The sequence below is a fragment of the Haliotis cracherodii genome, unplaced genomic scaffold (assembly GCF_022045235.1).
Source record: "Haliotis cracherodii isolate W230 unplaced genomic scaffold, xgHalCrac1.p SCAF_1, whole genome shotgun sequence".
In the NCBI taxonomy this organism is placed as follows: domain Eukaryota; kingdom Metazoa; phylum Mollusca; class Gastropoda; order Lepetellida; family Haliotidae; genus Haliotis; species Haliotis cracherodii.
In genome coordinates, this window is record NW_027266264.1 from 31,421,429 (window position 1) to 31,438,918 (window position 17,490).

Below are 17,490 nucleotides of genomic sequence, written 5' to 3' on the forward strand. Positions count from 1 at the left end.
GTTGGGATTTAAGCAATATTCCAGCATTATCACAGCGGAGGACCCAATGATGGAGTTCTGTGTGACGAGCAAACACTTTAACCCCAGACTAAATCTTTCAGCCGTGTCACCCATTTTAAGGCCGCTGGAATATTGCTGACTAGCTCTCATCCACTTACTCACTCACTCACTTACACATTTGAACACAAAACAAATCCCAATTATTTTTTATTCCCAAACTCAGATTCTTGCAGTCGTTGCGTAGCTACCCGATAATGCTAAGTTTGGGGTTCTTCGTGGTGTGATGCTGGTTCTGCAAGGCATGTAGAAGACGCGGAAGCTGTAGTGCCCACAAGCTGACCCTGTCCTTGAAGGGGTGGGACTTCACGGACATGGTGGTGTTCACCAGTAGATACTGTTCCCCTGGCTCTGTGAACGCAGGCCAAGTCTGCTTCAGGCCAAACCGTACGGCGTTGTTTGGGTCACTGAAATGTAGATACATTTTTAGACCTCAACAATTTTCGGGTCACCTAAAGTAATGAGATTCATGGAAGATCTGATCTGAATTTATGTAAATATTTCACAACATGAAGGTGAGCTACATAACCTCGTATAATGCCACTTCTGTTTCTTGTTTTGCAGAAGACCTTGATCTTCATTATTAAAAAGTGAAATAAAATATATAAATATATATAGATAGATAGATAGATAGATAGATAGATAGATATAGATATATATTTCTTTTTAATGTTATTGTTTGTGATAACTTGACTATGGACCACATATGCTTGAAATAAAAACAAAGCAATAATAATACATTGCGTGTTCTGGATGGTTTAGACTATTCTTTAAATGTAGGATGTCTACTATCTTTACAGAATAGGTCTTCAGCAACCCATGCTTGCCGTAAAAGGCGACTCTGTTTGTCTTAAGAGGCGACTAACGGCATCGGGTGGTCAGGCTCTCTGACTTGGTTGACGCATGTCATCGTATCCCAATTGCGTTGATCGATGCTTATGATGTCAATCCCTGGATTGTCTGGTCCAGACCCGATTATTTACAGACCGCCGTCATATAACTGGAATATTGCTGAATGCGGCGTTAAACAACAAACCAACCAACCAACCATCTTTACAATTCACCCATTTATTGCAAAGCAGGCAGACTTGTTTAGTCAGTAGTCAAGGACAATTCACTGCCAACAAACGTGCGACTTATTGTATAGGGTGGTCAGGCTAAGTGACTTGGTTGATTGTATTTATTACCGTGGGAAAAATAGATAAAGATGTACAAATATTTAATCACGTTACATGTGACACTTTATTGATTGGGTGAAATGAGAAATTTTGTACAATGATAAATAAGGGAATGCTACAAACGAACGGCCCACGTTCCAATATCTTAACCATTCCAAGGATCAAATTGTTGATGCCCTTCCGACATAATTCAGGACTAGCACAATAAGAGATACTGGTTGCTGACAGTATCGAGCACAGGATTGTCTGGCCCAGACTCGATTGTTACAGATTACAGGACGCCGTCACATAGCTGGGATATTGTTTACTGTGGCGTTGAACAACAACCACACAAAATATCTCACGCTCCACAAAGCACTACGACTGCCACAGGCCTGTGTTAAAGTGTGGGCATTATGATCATCTCAGCACTAAGATCGCCTTGTGAAATAAGGTGTCCCCTTTCAATTTAAAGTTTAGACGTTGTAAGTACTACCACGAGGGGAATGGAGTTTCTTGTGGAATAAGGCTGACATTTAACTTCGAAATTGGTCAGCAGAAGATTTACGACAGCAGAAAATGCAAAATTGGGCTCACATGATTTCAAAGTCGCTGTGATTACCAATTAACCCGGGCAAAGGCTTCTTTTATAGAGGACCCCTGGTGATTAGTCAGTTCTGGTCCAGACTAGTGTATGAACAGGCTGGAATGTTGCTGCGTGTGGTGTTAAACAACAAGATATTTCTCACTCACTTCCCACCCCAGTGACACATTCGAACTCAATTCCCTCAACGCATTCCCAAAAACCATTCTTATAAAGAATATTGGACAAACCTACCCATATCTTGCGAAATCTGTTAGCAGTCCCATCATTTTATGTGAGAGCTCCTTTTCTGATTGGTCTGGCACAGATATACTGATTCCGTACGCTTTTGCATTGGCATCCAACATGGCTTTGCTGAGACCGAAAGTGTAATAGATGTCATCGCCATGGTCCACCTCCTTCCCATGACCAGGAATAAAAGATGGGATGTGGTCAAACACATACATGTATGTCTTCTTCCCCGTCTTCAAGTTGTTGGTCAGCTTTGCGTGAGCCCTAGCAAAAAGCGTCATGGGGACGACCATCCCAGCATCACCAAGAGTGTTCATTACTGCCTGGAGATCAACGGTATGGCTGTTTGACGGGAGATACACCTTAGATACGGCCTGTGTCATGTCAGGAGAGGATGCACCGAAATAAAGCTCCAGAATCTCTGGGATGAAGGTGTTAATGTAGAACCCCCTGTTCTGAACCGACGAGGATAATGACGAGTGGAACTGTTTATCAGCTGCTGTTGCAAGGTCATTAAAGATTCCCCCTTCATTGGTTACAACCGACACCATGCAGTCAAGATTTTGAAGTCCTACCTGTTTCAGGTAACTTGGAGAATCTATTAGAACCCGTGGATCGTTTTTGACAAATGTCCCGTCAATAGTAGGTACAAAATAAAATTCGGCTGAAGCTGTAACAGGTTCATTTCCCATTGGCCACGATGCTGCAGTCAACTTCCTGGCAGGGATAGTCCTCAGACAGGTGATCATTGATGCGGTACCGTTCTGGGAGGAACATTTTACCTTATGGGCCAACCCTTTTGCATATATCAGGGAGTTCCGTGTATAAGCCCATGCGGACGAGGCAGACCCACTCTGCATGATTGTCCTGTGGAACAAACCCTTGGACCCTGAGTACAACGCCTGGAATGCCACGCTAGCGGACCCTGCTGATTCTCCCATCAGGGTAATATTGTTGATATCCCCGCCAAAAGATGCAATGTTTTTCTTGACCCATTCCAGTGCAAGATGTTGGTCCCAGAGGCCATAGTTTCCCCTTGACACGTCGTCGTTTGTACTGAGGAACCCGAGCGGTCCCAGGCGATATTGGATGGTCACCACTATTACCTGTCCAGTGCCAACGATCGATGAAGGGTCATAGGTGAAAGCATCCCCAGCAACGAATCCCCCTCCATGTATCCAAACTATTACAGGATTGTTCTTGATTTCCGTAAGTGACGCCGCTGGAGTGAAAACATTCAATGTTAAGCAATCCTCGTCTCCAGTAACACCACCAACGCCATTCAGCTTGTGAGTCTGAAGGCACGCTGGACCATATGAGTAGGCTTTAAAGGTGTGTTTAAATCCTGGATGTGGCAGTGGTCGTTTGAACCTCTTGGCCCCTATCGGCGGGACTGCGTAGGGGATTCCTAGGAATGCATGGTAAGGTGTCCAGTCTTCTGTGACGTTCGTGGTCCCCTCAATTACGCCCCACGGGGCGTCGACGATTGGTTCGGCGTTGAGGAGTTGTAAGGTGAACAATAAGCCGAACACCACGGTGACTGCCATTGTCTTGCTTCAAAGAACGACCACGCTCTGGAAGTTCGGGTTACTTTATGTGTCAGTAACATGGGTTACGCAATCGCTGTGTTGGTATAAATAGCTGTTGTCCACGATACCCTTATAACCTCTACCTTACCTGCACTGCAGAATGTGCCAGACACTTTGTACACTTCACATGTTCACAAATGATAGTGAGTTGGGATTAAAGCTTTCCCTGTTTATCTTAACTTTCTAGATTCAGACCTACATACACTACAACGCAAAAGTATTTCACCTTATTTGCAAAATATCCGCAGGACTTTCGTAATACTTTTGCGAGGTTACGCGGGGACTGCGCAGAATGTTTGTAAAATTTCTGCGCAGCTACGCATGCACCCCGCGGAATGACTGCGGAGTATTGGCTAAACTAATTGCCCCTTTTATGGGACCAATTCGTTTTATGACCCCCGGGCTTCGGCAGAAGCGTGATGTTAGATGACAAGTTATACATCTACATTCATAGTATCCCAATTGCGGGGATCGATGCTCATGATGTCAATCACTGGATTGTCTGGTCCAGACACGATTATTTACAGACCGCCGTCATACAGCTGGAATATTGCTGAGTGTGGCGTAAAACAACAAACAAACAAACAAACAAAACAAAACACTATTCATATTCTAATTTCATTCATAATACCTCATCAGGGGCGGTCGGGTAGCCTAGTGGTTAAAGCGTTCGCTCGTCACGCCGAAGACCCGGGTTCGATGCTTGAAGCTTTACAATACCTTCAAATGTTAAGTACAGTAGACTGAATGAGAAGAAATGATAATGCATTGTACAAAGAAGGATTGTGTCTGTCATCTTGCAGATTTAGACTAATTGATTATCATGAATATGTATTATGCAGCTAAGAGTTGACGTCATAGCTAGTGACAATAGTGGTGTTAGTGCACAAATACACATGGAGAAGTTTTGAAAATTATACTTTTGAATTAAGTTTAGGTTCCAAAAACCTAATTGTCACTGTTACAGCATAGGCATTGTGACGCCACAAATACAGTAACTGTTGTTCGTCGCCTAAGACTACAATGTAAGTTAAAGTTTTCATTACACCTGAAGAGCCGTTGAACGGTGAAAGATTTTATGTGGATAAAGGAGTGTTGACAAGCACGAATATCTGGACTTTTTTGTATATTTAATACTTATACACCTGATGAAATCACTTGTTTATATATATACACTTTAACGTATACGACCTTCGACTTTCGCAGGCGAGTTGAATGGTCCATGCCCATTAGAACGAGATGTAGAACGGGTGTATAAGTTTTTGAATTTGGCAAATTACACGTAGATTTGTTAAATATAATTATAATACGATTTTCTTCGGAGCTTAAAACATGCTTGAAAAATAGAGCTGACTTGATGGGAGATGTGCCGTTAGCCAGCTGAGACTGTACATGTGAACACTCAGTTGCACCAATTACAGCGTGCATATAGGCTCTTTGTTCAAGCAGGAATGTACAGGAAATGGTATTTTACAATTCTCTGTGTACTCATTATATGTTTGAATGTTATTAGTTCTGCATTCTGAGATATATTTCCTACAATTCAAAATACTTTAGTGTTACATTTTCCAGAGGTAAGGGCATACACACAAGAATTATATTGTTTCCGTGTTTGAAGGCAGGTAATCCATGGCATCTCAGTTCTCAGCTCCATAATGCCTCACACAGGTGGTGTATCTGAATTTGTGCATAGCATGAAAAGCACTTCCTATTCACCAGTCTACAACAACTCAAAATAGTCAAACAAGTTTGTGTTGTCTGTGCAATATCCTATCATTTGGAACCGCTTGTGCACAGGCAAGTACAATATTCGTTTATTAAATTTAAATCTATTTCAACTTGAGGAAGAGAACATATGGATGTCAACTTTTTTATTATGAGGAACACAAGGTTTCGGAGTATACTCCTTCACCATGTCAATGAATGCCATGAGGCAGAGGGCATATATAAGTACATGTAAGGACAACAATAAGATAACAAAAGGCGGAAAATAACAAAGGGTAAAAACCAACAAGGGAAGCCAACAGATGATTGGCGCTGATAGGTGATCACTCACTCTTGATCGTTTTCGTCTCGGTGGGTGTTTAATAAGATTTAAAAAATAAAAAAACAATTTGGAATTATTTCAGAAATCAGCTGAAACTGAAATGAAATAAATAAATGTATTTTACTCCTCTTGACATGGAAACGAGAACATGCAGAATCAGTTAAGATCATTCAAACACCCTGTCTGTGTGCAGCTTCTGAAGCCTGATGCTGTGGATGCCTACACTGCTACAGCCACCATCTAAACGTTGGACGCAAAGTATACTATTAGTGAATATTCTACTTTGAAGAAAGCAGTTGGCCTCTGTACGCAGTTGGCCTCTGTACGGGTTGCAATGACTTCTTGTCCAATTATTTTGGAGTATATCTCACCACAAACCAATGGCAGCCAGTTACTACACCGACTTCATAAACAGAGTAAGAACAGCAGATGTCAGCAACAGTGTTGTCATGGAAGGGGTTGACCTTGTGGGGCTGTCGCACGACACGGTGCATTGGACATAACCGCTATTTAAAATGGTTTCATAGCCACAGCTGAGTTTGTAATCACCTTATTTCCTGCACAGATCCAAATCTGAAACGAAAAGTTCAAACTGTTTAAATCGTCAGATCCAATATATTGCCCTCGAACCGAAGAGAATAAAAGGTGAGGACCATTCTTCTTAATAAAACTTTCACTGTGTCTGTTTAACACATACAGCAGCATGGCCTATGAGATCATGGAGGAAACGGCTAAAACATGTGGTTGCTTGTAACGCCACGTTATATACCACATGCGACGAGACCGTAAGTATTGTATACCATACGTTATGAGAGTAAACCAGAAAAGTAGCTTCACTTTCGTGTGCAATTGTCATTGTCCTCCATCTAAGCCATTAACAACTTACGAAAAGTGCCGCAGGCTTGCAACTCTGGTCCCGATGGCGAAAATGTTGTGTTACAAACTGGAGCACCTTTTTTGCAGGCATAGCACACAGCGTCCGAAACATCTGATAAATGAAAGATGGTGGTTAGTAACAATATAGATAGATAGACAGACAGACAGACAGCCTGTCATTAATAGGGTGGGGATGAGGGGGTGGGTCTTGGGGATGGAGGGGAGGGTGTGGGTATTATCGTTGTATGTGTGTGTGTGTGTGTGTGTGTGTGTGTGTGTGTGTGTGTGTGTGTGGTGCAAATACTTCTCCAGTGTGACTGTTCTGTAAATACTCCTCAGATACGACTGTGTGTACTTACGCATTCTCTCACATCTGATCATCAATGTAAGCATCACCTGCATCCTTCTGGATAATAACCATAAATCTATTTTTTGAAACATTTTTAATTGAATGCCAATAAAGGAATAATGTTCACGTTATGTATTTAGTAGGGGTCGAGCAGGCATGGGTTTTATGTTCAAGGCATTACAGAAGAAAAGACGTTATTTGACACTTGACACAGAATGCAAATAGGGAATTAATTTACAGGTCCATAAATGAAGCTTTGTTGATTGTTTTCGGTGTGTAGACGTGTGTGTTACATGGTATAAAAAAGTCTGGTCGGCCAATTTGATGAAATATATGGGAAATTTCAGATTATTTCATTTCATTTCAATCAGGATATATTGGCACTTGTGCAGTGATGGTTTTGTTTTTTTGGTACCTAAATTATTAATTATTATTATTATTATTATTATTATTATTATTGATGTACAGATTAAAATTAAAAAATGCAGCAAAGAGGGTTTGGGTGATCCTAGCAGAGTCAAGCCTGCTAGTCTCATCATCACCTCAGGGCCCTTGCCCCCCCCCCCCCTCAACACGCAGCCCAGACAGCGAATGAAACTTCTCCCAGAAAGCGCTGCCTTGTCGAACCCACCCAGAACCTATCGGAGAATGTGAAGACTCCCCAACACTGCAGCCTTCTGCATTACCCAGTTTGTCAGAAGGGTTGCATTTCTGGTAGCAAACCCGGGTACTCTCCCATTGACAGTTAACAGATTGGGAGGTACCAAACCTAAGGCACCGAGAACAATGGACAGTCTGACAACTTGGTACTTGGGGCGTCTGAGGCTGTCTACGGGCCTATTCCAAAGGATTTTGTATTTATCAAATACTGTACTTGGTATTTATTATTATTCATCAGATAATGGCTCACTGAAAGGCTCACTGAAAATCAGTGATGACACCTGGCGCTCGGGAGAAGGGTGAGCATGCACTACATGAAAACTAAGCATTTGTGTGTAACCTAACGCCGCACCCAGCGATACTCCTGTCTTACGACGGCGGCCTGTTAACATCCAATGGTTGGTATTCATGATGAATGATCCACGCTGTCGAGCACGACGCCACGGTATCAACCAAGTCAACAAGCCTACTGATTGGGGCCTTTATTGTAATACCTGCCAATGAGTAACAGGCCCGTTGGATCAGTATCTTTACAAACGATCAATCTTGTGTGCTCAATTACAAATTGTACCTGTGGCAGATAAACAAAAAATAGGAGTGAGTCCACATACCCTGAACATGGAAGAACCACACTGTTTTGCACATAGTGTATAGTGCTCCCCAAACACACAAGAGAAGGCGTATATACAACTCAAAAACACTGGAGCCGTATATATGCATATCTATTCCAAAGTAGACAGCGATTGTGATAATGATAATTATTTTTCTGTGGTCAGCTGTGGCCCAGTGTAACACTACATGTACATATATTCTACGTGGGTCCCTTGAAAGTGCTTGCGCATTCTATTCAAACAGTGACAACAATAATTGCGAAATTTGAAGTGTAATCAGATGTGTGGGAGTGAGTTAAAATTCTACGTCGCACCGGCGTTATTTCAGCCATATAGCGAGTGTGGGAGTGACATACCTGGTAAGTGCATACTTTTAATGCACCTACAGTCCGTCTTATCAGCCTCCGAGCAATAGGACGCGTCTTATCAAGTCGAGATACGGTGACCTAGCTTCACGTGGTAACAGTGTGATACAAGTGTATATTTTGTGACAGGTTATAGGTAGGTAACATAGATGGAAGGACAAAGCATCTGGACCAACCGGTCAAAGACTGCCTTATGTACTAAAACAAGCCACGCTATATTAATAATTAGATTTTCAGCCACATTTGACGCAAGATAACAATTACTTGACACTTACACTGACGGTTTCATAAAACAAGTATCGTCATACCGGCGTGACTCAGTACAGCAACACAAAGGAGAATGAGAAGGGTATTCATGGTGGATCGTCCAGTTCTTCATCTTGATGCTGGTGCGATCCGTGGCAGCTACAGTTATATACAGAGTTAAAATATGTCGAGCCTAGGATTGGTTATCCGATAACCAACGCAATCGGTGGCCATAAATCAAAGTAACCTCCACAAACAGAAGAGATTGTTCTTTGTACTTTTTATAACCCTCGTCCCCAAAGCAAGCCCATTTTAGGTCCATGGTGAGGGTGGCCCAGTCGTCCGATGCCCCGTTCACATGCGCCTCTATACATACGAGTATGTGTGTGTATGTGGATACGTGTGTAGAAATACATACGTGCGTATACTAGTCATGTGAACGCGTTTACTCATGTATGTATATTTACACCAGGAGCAAATTTGCATCATGTCTGGGGCAGGTGGAAATGTAAATGTACATTTGCACTGTGTGTATATGTTGCAATGTGAACGTTTATGTCAACGTAAAAGGATGATCAAAGTTATCATTTGTAACAACCAAAAACAAGGAATCTAGCATGGAAACTCTGCAGTCATTAAAATCGCTACCGCCAAACAAAGATCTTTGTTTAGCGGTAGCGAGAACTAAGAGCTGATTTTAATGAGATTGAAAAACGCTATGATATGAATTGATAGCATTTGTTGATGATTTATATTGAAAGTTATGTATTGAATGAACATAGGAGGAACTTTCATCAATATATAAATCTATCAACAGAAATATAGACTGTGGCTTCCGTGTAATAACATTCTAAATATTTGCGAGTCTACACATTTTTGTTATATTTATTGTGCTCGTGGTTTAAACCATGTGCTTCCCTCTATACAGTAAATTGTAAAGTTTCCTTTTGGCTCAAGTTAAATTGTAGGAAGTATTTCATAATTGCATAAACTCCTGTGAAGGGAGGTCACTTGTTTCCAGGTTCCCTCCCATCATCTGAGATAGAATAAATATCACCATCATCATCAGTAGCCAACGGGCAATGGTATGACGCCAACAAACAAAGGATCATAATGAGGATGAATCTTGGGTTTGAACCCACAATCTTCGGATTCTAAGGGATGCACAACAACGAATAGGAAGTCCTTAGACAACTGTTCCATCCGTGCCCCTTCAAGTACGACTTAGCGAGTAAGCATGTATATTCATAGCCGCACTAGGTGAGGTGAAGTGAAATGGGGTTATAAACATAAATACTGACTCCGACCAGTGCTTGTGTCATCACCATAATGCCGAGCGCCAGGCAAGATAACAACAAGTACCATCTTCATAAGTCTTTTGGTTATACCGTGCCGGGGATCCAAACCCCGAACTTCCGCTCTCCAGGTAGACGCTGTGCCAACTTAACCACGGAGGCGGAAGCAGCATTTGGGCGTACAGGAAAATGAATTATTGAAGTACAAAGGCTATGAAAATTCACGTTTCGTATTCGTGACCACCATATACCAGTTTTTCGAATCAGAGAAAATAAATGACTGGCAATTGACCTTGGGTCGAAAATCGTGTCTTGATTTATGGAATAGAATTTCAACACCCTCTAGGCAAGATATACAACTCAACGATTGAACAGATAATATAGGACGTTGAATCAACATTTCAAAACGCTTACGTGAGTTACGACAGCGATAAGAAAGATCAAAATGTGTTCACTTGATAGTTTCCCCTTAAAGCTACGTTTGTCTCGGGAGTTCCTAACCTTCGCATGAGTTTAAGGAATTAAACAGGGGTATAATTTGTTTCTCTGTACATGATTATTAACACTAGTAGACTAAGTATATTTCGCCCATATACTGCCGTACTCACTCAGTCATTATATGCAACAATACATAATATGATTCTTTATACCGTGTACAATGAGCTGTTGTCTACCGAGACGCTTTTAGCTTTCTGACTGCTTAACAACACATTTTACTGACAGGCCTGTGGGGAGATTATACAAAGAGTTAGCGAGTAAAATTGCAATGGTACGAATTAAATCTACCAACAAGGCTGGAAAGTATTACCATCTCCCCAGGGGCGTTCGGGTTGCCTAGTGGTTAAAGCCTTCGCTCGTCGCGCCGATGACCCGGGTTCGATTCCCGACATGGGTACAATGTGTGAAGCCCATTTCTGGTGTCCCCCGCCGTAATATTGCTGGAATATTGCTGAAAGCGGCGTAAAACCATACTCACTCACTTTAATTAAATGACCGGGAATTCATACTTACATTTGTCAAAGTGATGTTTTTACATGTATGAATGACCTAATGTTCTGTCTTACACGGCCTAAAACAATGTAAGGGCTATGATCCTGTCTGGCCATGACCATGCATTCTTGTGTGTTCTTTTCAGGACAAGTTTCAACGTATGGACAGAGGGTTTTTTGTCGGCATATGATAACCACACTTGGGGGTAAGATTTCTTTCCACAGCATTTGATGTGACATCCAATACGAATACCCAAAGGAGACAGTAACCCTGATCATATTGTCATATTGTATAAATATCATCCAACAAATGTCCTATTATTCTTTGATTAAAGTACATGTGTGATGGTTTTCTAAAGATTCAAAATTCAAACTTTCGAAATGAAATACTGTCTCTTGTATTCTACCCACGTTGTGGATGAAAAAGGTATTTCTTTATCATTAGAGATAATCATTTCATTTGTTAACAGTTTGAAAGGGAAGGATCTTTTGAAGTGTTTCTTTCTATTTTATCCAAATTCCCATTAACCCGGAGTAGAATATATCTTCAGCAACCCATGCTTGCCGTAAAAGGCGAATATGATTGTTGTAAGATGTGACAAACGGGATCGGGTGGTCAGGCTCGCTGACTTGCAATTGTTTGATAGATGTCATCGTATCCCAATTGGATCAATGCTCGTGACGTCAATCACTGGATCGTCAGGTCCAGACTCCATTATTTACAGACCGTCGTCATATAGCTTGAAAAATGTTGATTGGGTTACTTTAGGCTTTCCTCTCACAACTGACACTCCCTGATACAGTGAATACAGCAACATAATCATCATTTACCTTGAGTACGCATTGTACCTTGACCATACACATGATGGTCGTGAGAAGCTAGGGGACACGGGTGGCCCAGTCGTCTAAGGCGCCGCGATTCGCTATGCTAAGAGGCTACCAAATGGATGGGTGGTCAGACTCAGTGACTTGGCTGATAGCCTGTGCTCGTACCCGACGGCATGAATCGTTGCTCAAAATATCGACCACTTAATTTTACCATCTAATTTTACTCGATTATTTACAGGGCGCCGTCATCCTGCTGAAACGAAACACCGCAGGGAGCCCATTATAAACAAACGAACAAACAAACAAACAAAACGCACAAAAGAACTACGAACAGTTAAACCATGTTAGGAAACCAGCCTTCAGGGCGATTACTCCTGGGAATGTGTGTATTTCAGTTGACGTTCAGATTATATAAGAGTGCAGCGTTAAACAACACACAAACAAACACCAAGATTTTTTTTACCCAACATGAAACGGTAATTCATTCATCTTTATGCATTACAATCTGTATTAAACTGTGCACTTTCTTTGTCTGATCTCTGCACATTTCAGGTCAGAACGCTGCATTGCGTTTTACGTCTAGTTATGATGACGGCCATATTGTCTTGACAATCACTACTGAGCTCCAATATACGGGCAACTGTTCATACAAGAACGCTTTCATAACAATCAGTGAAGGTATTTGGTTTGATACCATCTTTAGTCTTTGTATGGCATTATTAGATAAATGATGTGTATGGCGATGAGCTTGGCATTGATTCGCATTTTTAGGGCCAGCGTGATTAAGCTTATATCATAGAATCGCCTCATTTTGTTCACTCAATCTGAAGCTCGTCACAGTTAGACAGAACTAGAATATGTGTTCCTTTGAAGTTTAGAGTTTTTGTATAAACCTAGATGGGTTCAATTTTCTTAGTGAAGATGAATGTTGACTTTTACTTTTGCATCTTCAGCCACCGATGCAACAGGCCAGTTTCTCTGTGGTGACGGAGTCTATGAAAGTCGTGGAAGAGTTGTCACTTCCGTCGTTACCAAGTCGCAGGACGTATATCCTACATATTAAGACGTGCACGTAAGATGGAATGTTTAAATATGTTCTTCATTGCAATATATATTTGAGTGTTTCAAACTTTGCCAATTTTGTCAAGAAAAGAGACTATCGATATTCATAACTTGGAACGTACAACGCAATCTATGTGTAAAACATAAATATACATATTCAATCTATTTTTCTTCTGTGTGTGTCAGTGACGTGTTTACTTTTAATGCTGTATCCATCTCTCCCTTCAGTTTACCAGTGCAATACCACGTTCCGGGCATCAGCAGCTACATCCATTCTCTGGTCGGCTGACATCTTCAGGCAGGATGGGTATGAATCAATATTCAATATTTCTCTCTCACTCTCTCGTGACGCGGTGCCATAGGCGACTGGGCTACATATGCCCACGTGTTACTGTGGAGATTCCGGGTCAAAGTAGAAACCCCAGAATATTTACTGCTCAATGTTGGGTAGGAATATTGTGAGTGTCCCTGGGGAAACTGATTGTGACTGATTTCTAGGTAATGTCATACAAATACATTTAGTATTCGGTATTGCGTTGTCTTGTCACGCCGGAGACTCGGGTTCGAGCCTTCACATGGTTACAATGAGTGAAGCCAATTTTCTGGTGCCCCCTGCCGTGATATTTCTGGAATATTGCTAAAAGCGGCGTAAAACCATACCCACTCAGTATGTAAACACAGGCATATAATTGTAAGTACACAGTGTCCTCTTAACGAGGTATGACCTCATATATGTTCATCAAAGCAATTTGCTGTGTTCTTATCCAGTGAGTGAGTGAGTATGGCTTTACGCCGCTTTTAGCAATATTCCAGCAATATCACGGCGGGGGACGCCAGAAATGGGCTTCACACATTGTACCCATGTCGGGAATCGAACCCGGGTCTTCGGCGTGACGAGCGAACGCTTTAACCACTAGGTTACCCGACCGCCCCTTGTTCTTATCCAACTTAGAGCAGTAGGTATTCGTATGCGTACTAACAAGGGGTCACGGCTGGCCCAGTCGTCTAAGGCGCCGCGATTCGCTGTGCAGAGTTGCGCCCCTTGGACTCACCAGAAACCTATGATTGTGGGTTCGAATCCTGGTTCACTCCGATTATGTTTCTAGGTTTATCAGCACCATACTCGTGCTCTTGGGTTTCACAGAAGTGGTAAACGTCTGAGACCTGCATCACTTCGGGCTTTCCTCCCACATTAAGCTGACACGCCGCGATATAACTGGAATACTGTTACAAGCGGCGTTAAACCCAACTCACTCACTCGTACTAACAAACTTACGCGTGCGTGCATAAATATAGATTATATATGAGACTGTTAATTGGTTCTTAACATGCTATACTTTCCTTGAGAGACATTTAGAAGTTTGAGTACTAATTAAGGATACGATACATGGATGAACACCTATATTACAATTAGGAGCAACGTTTCTGTTTATGTTCTAACGCCATTGTCAAGCACGATATAGTATAGATGATTGGGATATATACTATTATTATGCCTCAAAGTGAGATTGACCAATCAGAGAGCAAAACTATATATGTATATTAATATTTGATCCAAGGATTTGCTACGACTTCGAATTTTTTTTTTCTTGCAAACAATAATGATGAAGTATTCGTGTTTGTGCAGCTGGAATCATCAGCAACTGTAGATCTTCTTTTCCTGCTGCTCAGCAGCCCCGAACACTCACTGTGAACCTAAACATCACCTCCGACCAGGTTTCACGGGGATATGAACAAGACAAAAGGTATAGTTTTCAACTGTTTTATGTCATAATATATTCACAGATAATTCAAATACTGAACAAAAGTAGTTGGGGATCATAAATCTGTTCGGAGATTTGTTTATACTACTGTTGTATCATATACTTTTTATGACAAGCCTTTATCATTTCTGTCATAGACAGTGTTACGTGAAACTCACGACATATGTGTCCCATGTGTTGGTAACAGTTCTGCAATCGTCGCTGCCTTCGCCCTGTTCTAACGACACAGTTCAAGTTGTCGAACGTTCGTGGCTAATATAAATTGGTATTTCAAAACAAATACAAACGCACAGAAGCGACTAACCCCCGGTCTACCAAAACGAATAGACAGTCTGCTAGTGATTACCTGTGGGTTTCTTTTTATTATTTAACGCCTCACTAAGCAATATTCCAGCGATAAGACGGTATTGATTGCTCCTTTTTATCCAATGAAAACAAATTGTGGAACACTGACTTATTTTCAAATCTTCTTGTCAAACATTAGTAGAGAAGATTTGTCTTATTTCCAATCAATGTCAGGAATCTTTACTCAGTCCCAATGATTTGGATTAATTCAAATTTGAATACCTCATCAGTTTGTTATTGGTTTGAGGTGCACTTAAGAATATTTGGAAATGTACCAACTTTAACAGGAAAACAACACATTCAGTTCAACCAGGAAGGACAGATAATCCGTCATTCATAATTTTGATAATTTCTTAGCTATGCTGCACATTGTAATTTGTGAAATAAACTGTGGAAATCGTTTAAAGTGCCATCCATATAGGGATACTTCACTAAATTTAAGCTTTTGTTCAGTTAACATAATGCTTTCAATTTATGAAGTCATAAACAAAGGATGACGTCATTTCACATTGTTCTCAACAATGCAGATCTCGTGTCGCTTTTACTTGTCTGTCAGAACGGTGTTTTGTTAAACTACAGATGCGTGCGTGGGTGGGTGGGTGGGTGTGCGGCTGCGTGTACTAGTCCGGACTAATGCCGATTTTATAGTGCTAGCCCAATGAGATACAATGCCGCAGTTTAACATGAATACCCCACACTCAGACACATCATACTGACTCCGAGCCGACCAGTCCTTGTTTTAGCCCCTTAATGCCGAACGTCAGGCAGTGTAACAACAAGTACCATTATTTAACGTTGTTTGGTATGACGCGGTCGGCAATCGAACCCCAAATCTTCCGCTCTCCGGGCGGAATTCGAAGCTCTACCACCTGACCACGGAGGAGGTTTTTGAGTCCACGAAGAAGCATTACATTACAGCAGATCATCAGATAGCATTACTATAGCTTGCATTTGCATATTATATGTGTTATTTGTTATCGCCTTTGTGACTTTCGACAAATTGTTGTGGTTTAATTCTCTGTAAAGCAGTGATGGCAGTCTTTGTATTGGTACATTCCACTTCAGAGCCAGCCGATGGCTTTGTTGGGTTTGCACGAAAAAGATTGCAAATTGGCAGTATGCAGAAACATCATTCGATGGACATTTTTAGTTCGTAGATGCATGTCAGTATGTGCGTTGCTTAGCGAACATTTTGAATTCTAATAGTTTCAGATTTGACTACGATGCAAAAGAGGTATCTGCCCAAACCACTGCTAATTGTCAGGACGCATCATCAGTAGACGCTGGACATTTCGTGTTCTTAGTTGCTTGTCAAAAGTCAAGTTGTTTGGCGGCAATATTGGATTGAAGACTGCATTAATTCATAAAAACAGCATAAAAGCTACATTATATATCTCAAAAGCTATTGGCCCAACAGCTTCCATGTGTCCAGGGTGACACTATAGTGACTGGGTGTGTGATACACCTGAAACAGTGTCTGCAGAATAGAACACAACTCCTGAGATATATCGTTGTTTAAAGGGCTGCTAAAGTCGACAACCCCCTACAACAGTACGAAGGATAATGTCCGAATTCCCAAACCAAAACTTTGAGTACACTATATCATGGCCGAGATGCAGTAGGCAGTCCAATCCTACAAGGTACTCACGCATGTATCTAACTCACGCCTAATTGTATGTCACGTGTTCCCTGCAACTTAACGACCACCGAACGTGATAATCAGTATCACAATATTTCACAACATCTTGATTGCCATGATATACCTCGTAAGATAATACATAGCAACCCACGCGGCCAAAGTGTACCCTTATGTATCGCATTGCTTGTCTTCAATAATTTATCCTATATGGTGTGAAGAGTTTATGAAACTAGTTACATTTACTAAATAAAAGGCGACCATGCTTGTCGTAAGAGGCGACTAACGGGATCAGCTGGACAGGCTCGCTGACTTGGTTGATGCATGTCATCGTATCCCAATTGCGTGGATCGATGCTCATGATGTCAATCACTGGATTGTCTGGTCCAGACTCGATTATTTACAGACCGCCGTCATATAGCTGGAATATTGCTGATGGCGGCGTTACACAACAAACAATCACTCAATCAATCGATTGAAAAACTACGAACCCGTAATCACAAAAGAGCCGAGTGTTCACACTATAGTTGTGTGCCGAGGCAGCGAACTGTTAAAATACCACAGGAACTCATTAGTGTGTAGATTGGAACGGTTGAAAATCGAAATTAACAATTAAACCTACCTACCTCACGCCACACTCAGCAATACACAGCTGTATAAATGTTTAGTAACTGTTTGGTAACATAATCACGGTACAATATGTAAATAATACAATAATATCAAGTATAAATTAAAAAAAAAACATCTTGAAGTTTCATTTCATGCGACAAAAGCAGTTTA

The 17,490-nt window shown here is 41.4% G+C and overlaps 1 protein-coding gene across 1 annotated transcript; it reads right to left on the reverse strand.

Annotated features, from left to right (window-relative positions):
• Positions 1-191: 191 nt before the first annotated feature.
• On the reverse strand, positions 192-3,656 carry LOC139475851 (bile salt-activated lipase-like). The gene is made up of 2 exons (XM_071259058.1): positions 2,053-3,656; positions 192-464 (listed from the first exon to the last, which is right to left on the reverse strand). The coding sequence occupies exons 1-2, from the start codon at positions 3,594-3,596 to the stop codon at positions 245-247; spliced, it is 1,764 nt and encodes a 587-aa protein (XP_071115159.1). The 5' UTR covers positions 3,597-3,656; the 3' UTR covers positions 192-244.
• Between the last annotated feature and the right edge of the window lie 13,834 nt (positions 3,657-17,490).

Coding starts and splice junctions, on each gene's coding strand:
- LOC139475851 (XM_071259058.1), bottom strand. CDS start 3,596: ATGGCAGTCACCGTGGTGTTCGGCTTATTGTTCACCTTACAACTCCTC. Junction 465..2,052: donor ACAGATTTCGCAAGATATGG/GTAGGTTTGTCC, acceptor TCTACATTTCAG/TGACCCAAACAACGCCGTAC.